Consider the following 19,648-nt stretch of genomic DNA (forward strand, 5'->3'; position numbering starts at 1 on the left):
GTCACTATTTTAGTTTAGCTTCGACAACAGTGGTATTAGAATAATTTTCTTTCAGACTGAAACTAACCTCCGGATTGACTTGGTCCAGTCCTAGTACTCCCGGCACTGCTTTTGCTTGATCCTGTGGGAGGTACTTCTCTAAATAGTCAGGCAGCTTGATGTCGTTAAAAGCAGGAAGTGGAGGACTTGAGTCACAGACCACAGTCTCTGCAGCCCGGGTTTCCTCTTCATTCTGCTTGGCTGCTGTTTGTTTGACTGGATTTGAGTCTGTCAGGCTTGGAGGGGCCGGCTGGGGTGAAGTTAGAGGACTGAGCTTGGGGGGTTCGCTAGGCAACACGCCGTCTGAGCCAGTGCCTTCAGCCTGAGACTGAGCTCCATTCCGCTTGCCTCTTGAGAGAGAGGAGGCGAGACTGCTGAGGACAGAGCTCCTCTCCAAGCGAGACATAACTTTTATTTGATCTTTTTCTTCCTTTCCTTCTGCCTCACCCTTGCCAGCATCCTTGTCCCTGAGGCCACCAAGCAGCAGGCTCCTGTCAGCAAAACTCGCCCTGGCGGGTATCAGGCCAGATTTTGTGTCTGCGCTCTGGAGCTTGGCTAAAAGGCTTGGAGTTGTTTCTAACGTCAGCTGAGTCTTCTTCCTCAAGCCAAATGTGAATTCCTCAGGGTCAAATGACTTCTCGAAGCGGTCTTCCCTAATGGCCGGCATCGCAAAGGGAGGCTGAGGGGTCCGAAGGTGGTTGTGCTTACGAGGTGGGAGGGAGAAAGGGGTGCAGAGCTTCTTAATTTTTTCAACAAAATCATCATCATCCAGGTCACCAGAAGTGTCCAACAGGTTGCTCTCACTTCCAGAGTTGGTCAGCTTTGCCTCTGGGACTTTCAGCTTGTGCTTGGGAACATCTACGTCTAGCCAGCTGGATGGCGTCTCTTGCTGTTGGAAGGAATTATCTTTCTTGAGCTCCCTTGGCAAATTCAGTTTCCTCATGGATGAATGGTGAACTGGGTCTGGGATCAGCTCATTAACCTCTAGGGGGAGAGGAGCTTTTGGAGTGTGACTCAACATGTCTTTCGCTGGCTCCTTTACGACTTTGCCGAGTTGTGAATGCGAGGACATATCGCCGTTAGCAACAGGCGAAAGTTTGTTTCCTGGGAGAGTGATTTTTTTCTCCGGTGCATTTTCTGTTTTATTACCTGTCAAGTGAAGCGTGATGCTATCAGTGGGGCTCTGAGTTACTTTCTCTGCATCTTTGAGTGAACAGACATCAATACTACTCTCCATGCTTGTGTGAGTAAGAGTGGGCTTCTTGAATTCTGTCAAGTTTTCTTCCACGGATGGCACCGTGGTTTCTTTTTCCCTGACATCTTCCCTGAGCCCTCTGCCTAATGCAGACTGAGAGTCAGAAATGCTAAATGAAATTTTAGCAGTTGAATCTGTCTTTTCCTTGTGCGTCACATCAACCTGAGCAGGTGCCGCCGAGAGAGTGCCATTAGTGCCTTTTGCACTCACTCCCTCATCTGGCGTGACTGCTTTGGTAATAGGTTCTGACTCGGACAGCTCGGCATCATTAGCTCCATGTGTACATGAGTCATCAAGTGGATTCTCAGATTTTTCCACAGATACAGAATCGGGCTTGGCTTCTCCTGCCACCAGCTCGCTTTGTATTCCAGAGCTTTCTGAGAGTTTTGTTTGTGACTCAGGAGGCACGTCTGTGGCCAGCTCTGCCTTCTGTGGCTTTTTATCACTCTCTGTTGCACTCACAGCCTCATTAGTCTGGGTGATTGTACAAATAGCAGCTTTCTCTGGAGGTACAGTCACCGCCTCGCTGGGGTTTTGTGCATCATCGGGGAGGGCTGATGATCCGATGGTATTGTCCGACATTTGACAGGTTGTTTGTGGTTGTTTTGATTTTTCAGAACTCTGCTCCTTTCCTAAGATACTTTGCCCACTGTCTGAAATATCCCCCTTTGCAGATGTTTTGTCTGCAGGCAGAAGCCGCTGGGTGTTTTCTGTGTCTCTCTCCTCAGTATGATGTAGATTTCCACTGTTCATTACTTCTAATTTCTCCACATGTTCAGCCTCGGCCTGATGTATTAGCGCTGTGTCTGTGCTCAGAGGAAGCTGGGTTTGTTCTGCTTCTTCTATAGCTGCTCTGCCTTCTTCCTGTTTACTTGTTGAGTCGAGCTGCATTGATAATTCTTTATCTAATTTAGGCTGCTCGGCAGATAACTCCTGATTTGCAGCAGATGGCGTCTCAAAATGCTGTTTAGCTGAAGGAGTTGTCGATAGAGAGGTGGTAGAAATTTGACTCCTGTCCTCTGAGGAGTTTTGTCTGTCCTGTGTAACTGTAAGGCTCTGTTCTTCTAATGTTTCCTCCTGTTTGGGTTCAATTTTGGCCTTCCTGTCTATAGTCCCTTTTGTTTCACTGCTGCAGCTGGAAGTATCAGGTTCATCTCTGTTGACAGGTGATTCAGCAGCCTCCTTTGATTCATTTCTGAATTCATCTTGTTCATTTTCTGTCAGAGTCTGTGTTCCTGAAGTGCTTCCAGGGAATTTTTGAGATGACATCAATTTTGGAAGTTTTTTGGGGGTAGAGGACATCTCCTCTGTATTTCCCACCTCCTCTTGTTTTACATCAGAACCCTTTGGTTGTGTTTGTGCATTTGGGCTGACAGGACTAGCCGCTTCTTTATTTTTCCTTCGTTTAGACCGGGAGCTTGTTCGGCTTGGGCTTTTGTGCTCCGGTGTTATGTTTGTGATAGTATCTGCAGAATCTCCTAGATCATCTTTTGCAATAGTGCTTGAATGTGTGACTTGATGTGCATCCTTTGCTTCTGTTTCGCTAGCTTTAGAGTCTACTTGTTGCAGTTCTTGAGGGGGCATCGGTACCCCTACAGCAGAAATATCCTGTCCATTTTGATTTGACGTTATCTCTGACTTTGCTTTACTTTGCATCGGCTCTTTGGTATCGAGTTTATCTTGAACGTCAAGCTCTGACGACGTTGATACTGGAACCGTCACAGAGGCGTGAGATTTTACAGACATTCCTTTTACAGGTGGCATTTGAGTCAGTGCTGGTTTTACTTGAGGCTTCGATGGTTCTGCAAATTTTTTCATTCGCTCCTTGATGGTCATTGGTTTCTCACTGTCAGCTGACCCAATGCCCGACCTGGAGCTGCCGTAACGTTCTTCAGATTTTGACCTCTGCTCAGGTAGAAGGAAGTCAGTTTTAAGCCTGTCTGAGACAGATCTGGTTGGGGAGACATCAGCACTTCTTGGGGTCTGGAAAGTCTTGTTGACACTCCCATCTTGTTTTTTCGGCTCAAACAGGCTGATCTTATCTGCAATCCGACCAACAACAGGTTTGGGCTCTTGAGCAACCGTCTTTGGACCAGGGGCACTGCGCAAAACAAAAGGGAAACATTTGAAATATTTAAAATAATACAGCACTTAAAGATAGCTTACTTAAAACCACATACTTTCTATAATCAAGTAACGATTTAATCTCAAGGGAATTTCCTAATCATCCAAAGATTTTTCTGACCTCAATTTAGATCTCAGCTACACTTTTACAAGTCCGATCCTAAAGCTCAGGCCTGAACTTTGTATTATGACTCACACCTTGTTTCTCTGTGGATATACCTGAATCAATTCCACCCCCACCAGTTACCTGCTCTGTAAACGTCTGCAAAGTGACATTTAACAAAAGTATGCAAGTCAGTCTGAATAGTTAACCCTTCCTCTTCCAACCAACTGGTGTTGTATGTAGACTGTACAACTTTTAGTTACTTAAAAGTTTTGACTTACCTTGCGTCAGTCTCTGTTTTGGGCTTTTCTTCTTCTGCGATCTCTTTTAATGTATTGCTGAAATCCTGCTGATTTGCTGTAGAGCTTTGTTTTGGTTTAAGAGGAACATTTTTTGAAAAAATCTTAACTTCACTTTTTGAAACCTTAATACTCCGGCGTTTGGACTCTGGTGTCTCGGTCTTCCTCTGCACTTTGTAGAGGCTCTCATCCTCGTCCATGTCCGTTAAGCTTTTTTTTGAAAAAAGCTTAACTTCACTTTTTGAAACCTTAATACTCCGGCGTTTGGACTCAGGTGTCTCGGTCTTCCTCTGCACTTTGTAGAGGCTCTCATCCTCGTCCATGTCCGCTCCCTCTTCCACCTTGCCCGCCTGGCTGGCTGCAGAGACTGAGATTGAGTTCTGGAACTGGTCCAACTGCTTGACCATATCCGAGGAGGAGAACTCGCTTTCTCCTCCTTCAGGTGAGACCTGCAAGGAGGGGGCTGGCTTGGAGGAGGAGTCTGTGGATGCTTCTTTCAGCTGAGTGCTTGGACTTTTGCCCTGCAGGCTGTCTGCAGAGTTACCTGCGGGAGGGGATCCATCTGCAGATTGAGTGTTTCTGGGGTTTCTGCCTGTGGGGCTTTTTGCTGTGGGGCTTTTGGTTCCATCTCCTAGAGAATTTTTCCTGACCCTCCTCCTGCTTGAGTTTTTACGCCCCATGTCGTCTGCCTCCGTTTGCTCAGCCTCAGTCCTTAACCACGAGTTTTTGTGTGTTTTGAGCGACACTCCCCCTAAAACACTGTAATAACTTTGTTCCCCTGCAGCCGGCCTCACATTTTTCTCAGCATTTGTTGAGCTGGCTGCTAAATCAAAACTCTGTGACGACTTTGACTTCCGAAGTATCTGCAAGCTCTTTTTAACAGTTCTGCAAACAACTTCCTCTCCCTCGCGGACGTTCTGGCCACACTGAATCACGCTAGTCTCCTCCAGGTACACATGGAGCTTCCTACCTGTCTGAGCCTGTGCTTTTCTCACTGCGTGTGGCTGGGTGTGGGCCTGGTCAAAGTCCCACGCCACTCCCTGTTTAGACGAAGACGAGGGATGCGTCAGATGACTGACATTCCTCTCAGGATTCCCACTTGCTGAAGGAGCACTACTGTTCTCCTCTGTCTCCTTGCCCTGCCCTGTTCTCTGCTTCCACCTCTCTCCAAGCTCCCCCTCCTGTGCACCGCCCTCTCCTGTCTCAGCAATGCACAAAACTGAGTTGTCTCTGTGGGCAGACTGCGTGGCGTCCCTCTCTTCACAAGGGAAAACCTCTTTAAAGAGGCCAAGTGAACTAGTATCCCTCTCCTGCCACTGTCGCTCCTCTGCTCGGATTTTCACAGAGTCCTCACTCTCGCGATCACCGTCTCTTCTCTGCGTGAGACCAGAGGCTGAGAAGTCATTTCCATCCAAGCACTTTGGAGAATTTCCCCTCCATGGAGACAGCCAGCTGCCAATACGGCCCAAGACTCCAGTACTCGGCTGCTCCTCAGGGCTCTCAGACTATAGCGAAAAGCAGACCAAAGGAAAAAGGACTTACTAAAATATCCGTCCACAAATATATCAAAAATGTTGCAACTGTCGATGCAACTTAAAAAATAAAAATACATTTAAAAAAATAAATCTAATGATTGCATGTAACTGAGCACATGCAAAACTGTATATCACCAAAGTAACTGTGCAAGCCTTGGTGTTTAAAGACAAATGCGTGTTATTCAGAGACATGTTTACTGCAGCCATGCATCTCTTAGCAATGCAAAGACATGCAGTGGTGCATGAACCTGTACGCTTACCGTAGAAAATACCATATCATTGAGAGTCTTTATGTAGGATGTAAACATGATTTTGGTTTTGAACAAAAACTCCTACAGAGCATAAGACAAACACAAAATCATTCCACCATAATGAAAAGCAATAAGAAAGAGCAGACTTAGACAAAAAAAAAAGGCAAAACGCCTCATCAAAGTGAGAGCTCATACCTGACTTTCTAAAATATGAAGAAGATCAGAATGTCAATAGACGCTAAACTCACCCTTAATTCTTGAAGAAAACTTTTCTTTCCTTATTGCAAACAGTTGTTAGACAGTCCAGGACAGAGTCTCCAGTAAAGGGTAACTGGTGAACATCTTGCGTTACTCCTGTTTGTCTCCAGTCGAGCATCCCCAAACTATTTGAGCGCTGTGTCAACGCGTGTTGTTAAAAAGTTCTGCCCCCCACCCCCTCCGCCGGAGCGCCAGCGCATAGCCCGGTGCTCCGAATGATGCATTCAAATGCTCCTCCGTAATTTTTATACATAGCAGTTATTTAGGAGTGAGTCATCAAATAATATTTCCACGTCAGCCGCCCAGTTGCGTTTTCATTTTGGAGTTCTTTGTAAGTGTGGTTGATGGACAACTTTTAGTTTTATTTTTAATTCAATTAAACGGCTAACCAGTTTTCAGATACTTTCAAGTAGTCTTTTTCTCTTAGTTTTAATCTTATTCTTATGGTGTTTATAGCTAATTCTAGGTGGATTATTACATACTATGTAGTTCTATCAATTTATCTTACAAGTTTTTCTGTTTTTAGAAGTATTGTCAAAGATAATACTTCGACTCACAAAACACACAAAAATAAAACAAATACATTTAATTCAAACAGTTTCTCATAAAAGTCTGTATGAAAACATTTGCATCCTAATTGTTCTAAATCGTAATGTAGCATAAAAGCTTTGTTATTAACATTTAGTTAAGCTAGTATTTAGTACATCGATCATTGGTAGAACTCGGGCTCGCTTTACTGTTTGTTTTAAGAAATGCTGGCAGGCTGCTGCTCATTTTTAGGTAAATATGATCTTATTTCCACATCTGATATAGAGCTAATAACCACCAACAACCAAAAACAGGATTTGTGCAAGCAATTGATTTTTACTTCATGTCAAACGTTTCGAAATAAAAGTGCAATTGAGAAAACTGAAAAGGATGACAGTGATTGAAGAAGAGTCGAGGCTCCGAAGTCGTGTTCCATTTTTCCACTGAAGTCATTTGGATCTGGACATGACTGAAAAATAAGTTAACCATGTTCTCAAAATTAGAGAACCAGTGAGATTTGTTCATTGACATAGTTAGGAACCTGGCTAACCATGGTTGGCAATGCAGCATGTTGTACTCACAAACATTGCAGCAATGTGATGTTATAATGGCTGTGTGAAAGATTTGATCTGTACCAAATTGTCAAAATCACAAATAAACAGCTTTTTCATTGCTCTAAAGAGTAGAAGCTTTTTAGAGCAAAGTTTCAAGCAGTCTTGAAACTTTTAAACATCTGAGTTAGTCTAGATGGGGTTTATTGGCACATTTTTGTTGTTTATTGTTGTTGTAAAAAACAAAAACAGAATTATGTTTTTCTCTAAATGCAACCTTAGTTTCAGATCCTGCTTCTGTGACAGGCACATTATGCGTACATGACTAATTGATTACTAATTGCATGGAATGGCAAAGCTATTATGTTTTATTGAGCCAAACTAGCTATCAAATAAGCATTATAAAAAAATAAGGATTATCACGAGTATGTACCTGAGCCACCAGTGTTTGAGTCAGATCAGACACTTTTCTGTACGTAAACTAAACATCAGCCCTCGTGTTTTAACAAATTCAAGTGAAGACAGGATAGTCTTATGAAGTGCCACCTCTCAGCTTTGAGAAGGAATCAGTACAGAAATATAGCTACAGTAGATGCAGCCCTCCCCAAACTGATTTCTACAGACAAAAACCTCACGTCTAAATCAGCTCTGAGTCGCATGTACATTTTCCAACTATAAAAGCAATTACAGAGACTAAATATGTTAATGCTTTGTTCGTACTTCAACATTCAAACCGAATGTGATGACGCACGGAAGCAGAGAAACAGTCTGGTCTGCATCAGATCATATAATTTGCATTAGTGTCATTTGCAGGATGTTTATTGTTCTGGTTGAGAAACCCCACTGTACGGTCTGTTCTGTGCTTTGTACTGCAGCAGCAGAATGAAAAGCAAGTAAGCCAGTTCATTAATGAATTAGTGCAACTGACTGATGCTTCGCGAACCCAATATAAAGAGTTGACATTAAGAGTTGTTGTGCACCAACACTGGTCAAATTCTTCCAGTATGCATTCATACAAGGTAACTTAACTGACAGGAACAACTGACAACGGAAATATAAATGGGATGTAACTGGATATGGAGAACTGCATGGACTGGAACATGGTTCTGTAAAATAGTGTTGCAGCGTCCTTCATAGTTTCGATTGTCTTCTCTTTGGTCTCGACAAGAGGCTTTGAAATCATTCTTAGGCTTATAGTTTGCTCAGTTTTCCTGTACCAACATAAAACATTTTTTTTAATTATTATTATTAATAAATGTTTTGTTGTCAGACTCAGAGTAAGATTGGATAGCCCAAGGTGTATGTGCTAAAGACACCACATATGGCACATTGGTCTTCATTATGCATCCAACTGAACAATAGATGCAAATGTCTATCAACAGCACAGGGAACCTCTATTTAACCTCACTTTTAGCCATACAAAACACCCATTACATTTGGGTCTTTTAAATAATTAGCTGTTTTTAAACTAATACAGTGCCCTGCAAAAATATTTTAAGTTTTTCAGATTTTTTTATGGTACAACCACATATTTCAGTAATTTTAGTGCCTTATTGGAATTATATATGATAGACAAGACAAAGTAGTGTATAGTGAAATGAAAGGGGAGTAATATGTTGTATCCATAATGTATTATTATCATTTTTACAAATCAAAATCAAAATTGTATTCATATTCATATTCAGTTGCAGTCACAGCTTTTCTTTTGGGGTTTAGCTCCAGTTTTTCATCATGAAAATTAATTAATGCAGTTCAGTCATACTGTGGTATACATTTCTTCACAACTTTTTCCATGGCCTGTCTGTTATGCTTCTTAGTGTTCACGTTCATGACGCATTATAGTCTCTAGTTATGTTCAATAAACCTCTGAGACCTTCATGGAATACTGTATTTTTACTGAGAATACGAGAAATGGCACAATATTTACTAAGTAAATGAATTCTGAAGCTAATGTGTGGTGCGGTATTTATTTGGATTATTAGAATAAAAGCAGCTGGTCATATTTTCCATTTTTATTTGTAAATAATCTTCATTCTTTTTTTGTCCCAATAAAACACCTTCATGTTTGTGGTTGTAATCCAGCCAAATGACAACATTTCTGGCGATATTAATATTTCTGCTTAACGTTGAAAACTGCAGGTAGCAAAAATGTCTTCCAGAGTACCACTGAAGGGAGCCCGAGTACTACCAGTGATACAATTCAGCTGGAAAACTGTGACATGTTATTAAACGTCAACGCATGACATGCCTGGACAAGTAAAAACCTCACATAAATGTCAGTGCTTTACAAGCTAAGATAAGAATGCAAGTTCAGACCACTCTAGTAGGCTTGATCATACAGATTAAGGTGCAAATGGAGCAAAAAAAACAAAAAAAAAAAACAAAAACAAACTTGGACAAGTCAGAATAAGCGTACTTCTGAAACTGGTTGCTTAAAAGTGAGAAGGGGGAATGTTTTATGGTTCATTATGTGTTATGTGAACATATTTCAAAATTCTGACATTTATTTGAACAAGCGAAGGCAACAGGAGGCAGTGTCCAAATTAAGTTTTCCACGGGAAATGACGCAGGGACTGTGTGACTTTCAAAGCCTGTAGAATGCAGCTTCTCTGTTTTTTTCAAGCTCCGCTTGTTCAGGTTTCACCATGCGGGTAGCTCAAGTCAGTCTTTCCGTGCCCGAGGTCGGGGGAATTAACTCTTAACTACTCATGTTTTACGTGACTTGTAGTGTACTTTTATAAAAATAAAGGGTAAAGCGGTAGCTTGCATTTTAATAAGGATTTATTTCTAACTCTCAGTTAAATTCGGCGACAACAGGTAGAGATGGGAGTGGTCTTGATCACTTTTTTTGTTATTATCATTCCTTCACTTGCATTTCACTTTTGTATTCAGATGTTTCCAACGCACACGACTTCATATGACTGCATTTATATTGTTGCTATGAAATAGACCTTTTCACTTTTAAATTCGGTCTAAAGAGCCCTCGGAAATTGTGATGAGCTCTCGAAATTCTGCACAAAGAGCCTCATGTCCATCACACAAAGCGAGCGGCCCCTGAAACTTTACAGTGAAATTAGACAGTACAGACCTCAAATAGTTTATCGACTGAAGCGCTCACGAAAGCCCCCCTCTGACTTGCTCTCCAATATAACCATCTTACTCCAGACAGAAAGTAAGTTCTTACCATGATTAGAGCGTTTCTGTTGGTTGTCCAGCGAATAAACCGGCCAGATGCAGCCTGCAGCTGGGGAACCTCCTGGGAGTGAAGCCTCTCTTTGAGGCAAACTGTCCCTCCTCACACAGAGTAGAGAAGCCTTATTAATATTTCGTTGGGGGAAAAAAAAAGAAAAAAACGAAAAAACTCATGTCTTTGCCAGACTGATGTCATTGTAGAATTATATTTCCCCCCCCAAAGCGAGTGAGACAGTAACTGCGGAAGAATCTGCCCCGGCCAGGTAACACACCCCAGGGCATACTGACACCCTGACGCAGCAGTGCGCTAAGGCGGTTTGTTTTGACACCATGTCAGAGAACAGGTGACACACTGGCGTTTTATTTTATTTTGTATGTACCCGAGACAGAAGACGCCTTATGCGTTGTCTCTTTCTTTGCAGAAAGACTGTCATTGTGATAACCGGGTCGGAGGGAAAAGGGCAACAACCCAAGCTTTTCTAAATTCTTGCTAAACTTTATTTTTCAGTGATCCTCTGCTAGCCCTTTTGTCAGTCTGCAGAAACACAACACATGCTGTGAACAAAGTAGCATTCGCCATTGCCTATGTTGTGGGAATACACGGCAGCTCTTTGTTTTCTGTCCTTTTTTTTCATGCCTTATTGATGAGATGCAGAAACATAAGACCCTGTCTCCTTTTTTCACCCCATAAAATATTCACACCTGGCCTTTGACTGATCTGTCTCTTCCTTTTCACTTAGTAATTTTTTTTTTTTTTTTTACATAAGATGTTTGAAATGGTGCTTTGAGCGATTTGAGAATATTCAAATAAGACAGTCACATGCCTGAAAGCAAATGATAGAGAAAACACTCAACTTTTCCCACATTCAGATTAGAAGTAGTTTATTTGAACTAATTAAATAACTGACACTTATTTTTTAGTTTAATGAGCAAGCCGTCCAGTTCTAATGAGCAGTGGGAGAAGAAGATATTTGAGCATCTGTTCATTCAGGAAATATTTTTTTTACAGTTCCTGTGAAGAGTTTAATGCTCTACATTCACGCAGTTACAGACTTGCACAGCCAGCAGCTGTTTTCACCATGTGGCCTCCTTTTGTTGGAGAGCAGAGCACCGCTGGGGGCATCTGTCAACGGCTGCAAATCGTCTCTCCTAGTGTGTATATATATATGCAGATTTTTCCTGTGTGAACGTGGGAAATGAAAAAAAAAACTTGCATGATTTCCACATTCATTCCTTTATATAAAGAGTCGCTTTTATTTTCCTTTTTAGTGTCCTTCTTTGACTGTCTGTCATCCCCTCCTGACTTCTCCCTTCCTCCCTCCTCGAGATGCCAAGATCGCATAACAGAATTTTAATATCATTGATGTTTGAATTTGAGAGGGCTAAAAATTATCTCCAAACATATCAAATCAGCTAATGTTTCTGGTTTTTGGTGTTGTTTTTCATCGACTAAAAGTCTGCTGTTTTTGATCAGTTGGGATTACAATAGGTTTTTGTACTTGCTAAAAGCCATAATAATAAAATATTTTCAAGTTTTTCAATATTGTTAATGGCAAATGTTAACAGCTTTCCTTGTGGCTCTGCCTAAAAATTTACTTTCAGACACTGATCTGAGTTTTGTGATGCTGCTCTGAAACATGGACTAGCTTGTCCTTCAGTCACTTTGTAACTGATTTAGTGTTTTGCTTAAGGTCAATATCCAATCGGAAGACTTATTCGCGCCTAAGTTTTAATGTCATTGCTGATTTTCTGAGATAGTGGTATTATAACTGGGAGAGATGCCTCTTGGCATGATATGTGATATTTTCTGTGAATGCAGTGATGCATTTACACTAATAGGTACTGTCAGCATTCAAAGTGGTATAAAGTACAGACACATGTTGACACATATGCTTCATATAAAAAAATTAAAAAAAAACTGTTTTATGGTGTTTTCAGGTGAGTCACTATCAGCTTCTTTCCTTGCTCATTTTTGTAATAGTTATATCTTAATGTTCATGAGCATATTGGTAGAGAAAAGAAAAAAAAAGACCTCTTACATCTTTTTGTTGGATGTTTTGCCAATAAAGAAAAGGTCAGTTTAATAGACTAATTACATGTTCAGCTCTGGAGTGTAGTCGTGCTTCAATGAGCTGTGAAACCTAAGCTTGTTCAGAAAACTCTCATCATTTTTATACTCACGTCCTGGTCTTTGAAAGTAAGCAGGACTAGTGCCACGGTGTCGTATAGCTAAGCTCTTTGATATCATAATTCCATAAAACATTTAGTCAGCCCTGTTTCCTCTAATTTATTTAACTTGCATTTAGCTTTAGCACAAAAAAAACACAGAAAACATAAACATAGACAAATTTGTTCGCTTATCCTCTTCCACGCTTCACATGCCTTCACACTGCTCCAAAGCTCCTTGCCTGCTGATTGCTGCAAACTTTCAACTGTCAGCTGCAGTGCTGTGAGAGATGCCTTGGGGAGGTTTATTGAAACAATTAAAACTAAACTTTTATTGTGTAACTGATATAACGTTTCTGTACCACGCATAGAAAACATAGTTTTCTATGCTAATACTGCACACATGTCTCCACAGGGGAAAAAAAAAAACGGGCAAGTAAAACTTACTGGACCATGTTGCCCCTGCCGGTTGATGCATTTGTCATTTTAATACATTCAAGTATTCCAACATTTGTCACAATAAAATCAACACTAACTAATTCATAGCTCTGAAATGGAGAGGAAATGTATACAGGGTTCACCTAAGTTGACTGGCCAAACAGGGAGAACATGAAATAAAGGGGCAGCCAAGAGGTTCATGTTTCCTCTGGAGGATCTGCAAATATCCGCAGCTCAGTTCATTATATGGACGATTGGCAAGAAGGAAGCCCTGTTTAAATTTTACCACAAAGACACAGCAAATATGTGAAAGTGGCCTCTCTCTTTAGATCGGACTAAAAATAAACTATTTGTCACTGAAAACTATCATTTCACATCACACTGAACTGAATGCCTTAGGTAACATCAGAGCTAAATCAAACTGAGAACCTGTGGTAAGACTTGGAAAATAATGTTTGCAGATGCTTTCCATCCAAAGTGGAGTTATTTTACTAGAATATTGTGTAAGGTTTCAGTCTCCTAATGTACAAATCTGGCGTAGCGTAGCGGAACGTGCTTCTTTAAAAATATTGCTTCAAGTGGAAAAAGATACACGGCATCCTTTTTTTACAATTTCAAAGCAATGCATTTTGTTCCATTCACTTCATAATTATGGAGCACTTTGTTTTTGGGTTTGTCGTAAAATGTAAATGAATCGTTTGAGGTTTGTAATGTGACAAGATATGAGAAAGTTCAAGAAGTAACAATGCGTTTGCAAGAAAGTGGAAAATAAAACCGTAGTTTAATGAGCTTTGTGGAGAAAACGATATTACAAAGGACCACCAGGAAGGACAGTTTGACGACTTGCATAGAGAACAAACTGAGACAGCTGAGCACAGTCTTCTCTTATGATTCCACACAAACGACCTTCCACCTTCTCGTCTCTGAGCCTACTCAGTGGACACGGTTGACCGAACGCCCCCTCAGTCTGTTGGTAAAGAAAACGTGATTCACTGCTGCTCTTTTCTGTTACTGCTCAGCCATTTAGTCCTGCATCACCACAGCAACCGTCGCAGTCGATGTGTGCACGGCTTCAGCTTGAAGTTCTGACATTCAGACCCGGAAAACACTTCTTGTGGTGAAAACAGTGATTAATTTCTGAAATGATTCAAGCCCTTCTCTCGTGTATAGCATGCCTCTTGTTCTGTTCGAGGGTGGCAAAGTCTTGAAGCACTCATGCCGACACTGTGTGACTGTGTTTGTTTTCAGCACTGCTCTTTGTAGTCCGATCCGCTGCCCCTAACTTCAAGCTGCCTGCACATTTTTGTTTCAGAGCTTTGCCTTTGTCAGAGGAGGGAATAAACAAGGGGGCTTGGCATTCTGCACTGGCTCTGACAATGAGCAGCTATGTTTGGCGACATAGGCATTACTGCAGCCTTGTTTGTGCTGATCTGTTCCAAGACTGTTGGAATACTACATGCTACGGCTTAAATAGCGTGTTGGTCCTCTGATTGATCTGCTGCTTTTTCCCTCTTGAAAGCTGCGAGGTGAACAGAGGATGGGCGAGGGAATGATTAAGTGCTACTACAATGTGATGAAGCTGCAAAGTAGTTAAAGAATAGCTCGTTCCCTGAGGTGAGTTTGGTGTGAAGGAGGAACACAGAAGCTGCATTCACACTGAGCAATAATGCACATCTGCTCAGGGCTGTTCCCTACTGAATGCCTTTCAGTAAATCAGAGAAAATATCAGCAGAGGTTATTATTTGTTACCTCTCAAATTGAATTTAATGGGCTGTTTGTTAAAAATCTGAGAGAATGATTTGGCTGAGTTGGCGCCACGTCGGCTCTGATGGGCTGTCTGGCATTCCCTGCACACCCTTCCGTCTAAGAAATACTGTGCATGAGGCTTGCATATTTTCCCGTCAGTCGTTATGACAAGAAGCAATGTTCTTTTGCATAATCGACACTGACGATCCCTCCAAACAGTTTTAATTTGTTTTGACTGGAGAAAAAAACATTCTACATTAATAAAGAACAGCATTAAGTTTCTGTGTTTTTGTTTTCGACTTCATCTGTCAGGTCTAATCGTTGCCAGCAACAAGGTAGGTGTTCAATGTAATTTTCGTTCAAACTTAAAGGACAAAGTCTAGTAAAAAAAGAAGAAAAAAAAGAAAGAATAAGAAAAGAAAAGTTGGGGTTATTGGTGTTGAATCCAAGCTTAAAAATCTTTAACACTATTCAATTCAGTTTAAAGGTGTAAAACCAGTTCCTGACACAATATCATGGGGAAAATGTTATTTTTCAGTTCTATATTATTTTGTCTGTCTTTTTACTTCAGCAGGTAATGGGCACCTTCATATTCTTGCCATGTGGTTGGTAATCTAAAATGTCTGTGACAATTTTACAGCAAAAAAGCTCAAACTAGAAATACAGAATCCTATTATGGTCATTAGAAATAATAATAATCTTTGGTGAATACTTGTAGCGTAGAGAAAAGCACAAAGACTGACCTTGAACATCCTTATGCACAGAAAGATGTAAACACGTTATTATTCTTCCAAAGACTGCTGAAAAATACTTTCAGGTGTGTTCAGATTGAAGATAGTCTTTTATTCCAAAGAGAGCTCCTAAAATTGTTTGATTTTTTTTTTTTTTTTGTTGAAATAAAATGTTTGAAACTTTTTTAATAAAACTGAAATAAATCTCAACATATGTCAAAAGTAATTCTCTCACTGTCACTTTTTTCCTCTACAAAGAATGTCTCGGTACAGGTTTTTTTTTTTTTTTTTTAATTTCTTGCATTTTGGTTCTGAGCATGAAAACATCCTACACCCTTCTAGACTCAGAGTAAACTCAGTGGGCAGACAAAAGCCATCGATGGCAGTTCTTCCATGTCAGGAGACCTAATGGATTCTGATGGAGATGATCTCTAACCTATTCTTTCCTAAGGCTGTTTTCTGTCACTCGACTGTCGGGACCCATCTCATAATTCTTTCAAATCTTTCCGCGGATTCCAGACAGGCGTTTAGAAAACCCTCTGCTTGCTAAGCTGTGGATTTACCTTTCCAGAGAAACCATCTGATAAGTTTAGCTTTTTAAACATGGGCATTCATTCTCTAGCCCTCTTCCAAAAGTTCAGACTCTCGTCTTTGACAGAATTTAAGAATGACGGGAGACGCTGGGACCAGGTGAGCAAATTAAGGCTTGTGAGAGCTTACTGGTTCAGGTGATGAATTTGGCTTCAGAGGAGGAAACTATTATGTTTCATATTGGTGATTCTTTCTAGGAGGCGCAGGTCTGAGAGAAAGAGAGACTGCAGACAGGCAATGACTGAGGGATCAAAGTTGCAGGGCAGGTAAAGTTCTTTCTGTCACAATCAGGTGATGGCTCTGAAGGTCCAAGATGGACTGGAATCTGACAACTTCAGGAGGAAAATATTGTTCAAGGGGTTGACTTGAAGAGCAACACAGGGATGTAACGTTTAAACAAGGGAAACCACAAATGATACAGGAGGCTTGACTCTACTGCAGTGGTTAAACTTCAGGATACGACTGGTTGCGTTGCGGGTTTTATGTCCTCAGTAATTCTTCAGTGACAATTGCTCAGTTTCTATTTGAAGTGTTATTGTTTTTGTTTTTCTGAGACTTTTCATAACGCAAAAGTTTAGGCTTCCTGACGACAAGGCAGACAGATATCGACAAAAAGATGCATATAAATCTGAGACTAATAAAACAAAAATAATTTAATGAAATTGATATGGTTTTTAATACAAACTGATGCTCTAAAATGGATACTTAAATATGCAGATGACATTCCTGCTTAATCTTTTTGTTTGAAGAGGAGGAGGACTATAGTCTTTTTAGATTCACTTTCTTAACTGGTGTGAACGCAATCTTCTACTAAACCTGAGCAAACCTCTAAGAAATGTCCAGAGATTTTAGAAACAGTCAATCCTCCTGCACAACTTCTATTGACAATGAACTTATAGAGTCAGTCACAAGGTTTTAAATATCTTGACTTGATCACAAGTTGACATGGAAGTCTTTGCACTGATCTCATCAGTCCAAAGACTCAACAACGTATGCGGCCTTGATGCTCATAGCAAAATTCTTCATCTGTTCTCTTGCGCTTTCGTTGAAATGATTTTATCCTTTTGCCCTACCTGCTGGTTCGGAAATGATTCTGCGACACAGAAAAACACTGCATTGGATTACCGAGTGTGGCGGGCATCTGCAAGGACTATGTGGTCAACAAGACGAACAAAATTATGATGGACAATACTCACCTCCTTAATCGATTCTGCAAACCCCCGCAGTCTGGACGACAGATCTCTCTGCCTGTTTTCAGCAACGCTCAGCACACAGCCGGAGCTGCCATGAAGCGGTTCAGAACATGTTCATGTGTTAGAGCGATCCTCTTAAACTCTGCAGTCTCCTCATCCCAACTAGCACAGCGATGCTGTTATTACACTGACACCTACAGTTAATTTGGCTGTTGTTATTGTGATATTATTTAGTTGGTTGATTAGTTTGCTTAGGGGTTGAAAAGGGAATGAAAAAAATACCGGAGAATAATTAGCACAGAAATGAGTCGACAGAAGTCTCACCCTCCAAACTGAAGTGTAACTGTCTTCATAAAATGATTAGTGGACTTGTCATCAGCAGTTATGAATTTCACTTTTTGTTGTTAAATAAGGCTGCACCACACAAACTCTGAAGGCGACTTCAAACTGTCTTTAATCTCTATGCAGTATTTCTTGTTTATATGTGAGGTTTACATATATCCAACAAAAAAAAATATAATACTTGTGATTTTCATTCAGTACTACAAAGCATACAGTTGGTACATTTCAGCTTTTTAATGGTATTTCACTATAGAACAACGTCCTCTGAATTTATTTTGCTTTCTCTTTTTTTTTCTAAACCACCAGCTTGCCTCTCTGACTCTCATCCAGAGACAGACCCATTGCTCACAATCTTACAGTATAACAAAAACAACAAGAATAGCATAATAATTTCCCCAACACATCCTTCCCCAGTGACCCCCACTTGTCTTTCATTATTCTCTTTTTCTGTGCAGAGTCTGGATGCAGCCCAGCTGTATCCAATTCAGGCTCACAGTACTTGAAATAACAGGTATCATTTCCAAGGCAATCTCTTCTTCTGGAGGGAAACTCATCTTGTTACTCTGAGTTTGCTATTGCAGGCTATGCCTTCCAACCTCTTGGCTTTTTTTTTTCTTTTTTTTTTTTTTTTTTTTTTTTTTTAGAAAACACTAAGCTACAGCCAACTGATGTATTCCTATTCCGAATTCGCCTAGTACCCAAGACAGCTAACTACTCGAGTACAACTCCCATTNGCTTTTACAGAAAGACGGGAGCGGGAGGTGCATATATTTCCCTCCGCCCATCTCAAAATGCTTCTGAATGTAAACCAATTTATGTTACAAGACCACTGTAGCGGTCCGCCTTAGTGGGTGTCACAGTGACCGTTGCGAGCTTGAGACTGACTCTCCAGGATGACGGACGGCTCGTACAGCAGATCGTCCTCTCCCAGTGTGGAGCCATGATCCAAGTTCACAAAGTTTGGGATGCTGAAGTGAGACAGGAAAGCACACTCTCTGTCTCTGTCTGACTTACTTTTCTCAGTGAGTCCACTCAGAGGTTGGTGCTGGCCCCCGCTTTCCTCAACGTCCTCGTCCATATCATCTATCTCAGCAGAGCGCTGCAGTCTTCCGGCTTTGTCTCGTGCAGACCTCCTTTTGTCTTCCGGTTTCTGTTTCTTGTGGGCCTGATCTTCCTCGCTGATGTAGAAATTAAAGTACGAACGGGAGCCTTCCAACAGCGGGCGGGAGAAAGCTTTGTCATTATCGTCCTGGTGGCCATTGATGTCGACCAGACAGCCCTCTGATCGGTGCCGCTTCTCCCCTGAGTCTGGGTTCCTGTTTGAACAATCAAAGAGAAATTGCGAGTGATGTTGCACAGAAGAACAGCTTTAATAACTTGAGATTCTTTAAATGCCATCAAATATCTTTCACTTGTCTTGCTGTGTCTTGTCTGCTTTATAAGGATGATTTTGTCAAATTTCTGGTATAGTTTTTATGAGGATATGACAGAAGTAGGGAAGTGGTTTTGTTTTCTTTGTAGCTGAGTAAAAACCTCTCAACTCGATATTGGATTAATGTGATCTCATTTTAATTTGTGTTGGGTAACAGATTTCTCAGTAATCTTCATTGCTTGACATAAAGCTCCAATCGTCTTTACAGAGGAAGAGATAAAGTCATTCTGCTTTCCACACTTTGCCATTATTCCATGCTGTCTAGAGGAACGCTGTTTTCTATTATTACATTTTTCAGATAGCAAAAAAAAAAAAAGAAAAAAAAGAAAGAAAATCCCATTAATGTCTTTGTCTTTAGCAAAATCACCAGTGGCACAGCTGTGGCAAGTTCAACCAATTCCTTGAAAATAAATGCAAGTGGAGCATTTATTGATCAGACATTCTAGGAACTTCTACGCTATATCAGTGACTTTCTTTTTCCTCTGGGGGATCCTGTGAAATCGACATAACGGAAGTGAATTTATTTTAGCCACTAAACTGGATTGGGGATCCTGATTTGTTTACAAACTCCACCAGGGATGGTTCACACATAAATGTTGCCATGGGCAAATCCTTCCTTCTGCACCCCTCAACTCCTACATTTTACACATATAACCAAAGCACACACCCCCGCAGTTATAAATACTAGGAAAAAAAAGAAATCAGTCATACAACTTATACTAATTAGCATAATACTCACTAATATAGATCTGTTTGGTGCTCATTCTGCTCTTCACAGAGAGGATAATTTTAGAGATGCTCTGAATAATTCTTGTGCTGCATTGTTAGAATTAACCTAATCTAGTCCTACTGCTAAAAAAAAAAAAAAAAAAAA

The 19,648-nt window shown here is 40.9% G+C and overlaps 2 protein-coding genes and 1 long non-coding RNA gene across 4 annotated transcripts in view; all 3 read right to left on the reverse strand.

Annotated features, from left to right (window-relative positions):
• LOC103134263 (absent in melanoma 1 protein-like) overlaps positions 1-6,060 on the reverse strand; it is a 29,664-nt gene extending 23,604 nt beyond the window's left edge. The window contains exons 1-5 of one of the 2 annotated variants that reach the window (XM_016668987.1): positions 5,855-6,060; positions 5,616-5,687; positions 4,046-5,325; positions 3,803-3,922; positions 68-3,395 (exon numbers count right to left, since the gene is read on the reverse strand). In XM_016668987.1, the coding sequence (XP_016524473.1) occupies positions 68-3,395; positions 3,803-3,922; positions 4,046-5,325; positions 5,616-5,663 (4,776 nt within the window). In that variant the 5' untranslated portion in view covers positions 5,664-5,687; positions 5,855-6,060. Of the gene's footprint in view, positions 1-67; positions 3,396-3,802; positions 4,021-4,045; positions 5,326-5,615; positions 5,688-5,854 lie in introns of both variants that reach the window. The other variant, XM_016668989.1, reaches the window with a different exon arrangement.
• An 11,371-nt stretch (positions 6,061-17,431) lies between these two features.
• Positions 17,432-19,648, reverse strand: part of LOC107835699 (uncharacterized) — a 13,983-nt gene continuing 11,766 nt past the window's right edge. The window contains exon 3 of the long non-coding RNA XR_001661508.1: positions 17,432-17,997. This is a non-coding gene — a long non-coding RNA (uncharacterized LOC107835699). The remainder of the gene's footprint in view (positions 17,998-19,648) is intronic.
• Positions 18,083-19,648, reverse strand: part of LOC103134276 (melanocortin-2 receptor accessory protein 2A) — a 3,735-nt gene continuing 2,169 nt past the window's right edge. The window contains 1 exon segment of the mRNA XM_007546454.2: positions 18,083-18,658. Within this exon segment, the coding sequence (XP_007546516.2) occupies positions 18,187-18,658 (472 nt within the window). The 3' untranslated portion in view covers positions 18,083-18,186.

The sequence above is a fragment of the Poecilia formosa genome, unplaced genomic scaffold, assembly GCF_000485575.1.
Source record: "Poecilia formosa unplaced genomic scaffold, Poecilia_formosa-5.1.2 Scaffold1, whole genome shotgun sequence".
NCBI lineage: Eukaryota > Metazoa > Chordata > Actinopteri > Cyprinodontiformes > Poeciliidae > Poecilia > Poecilia formosa.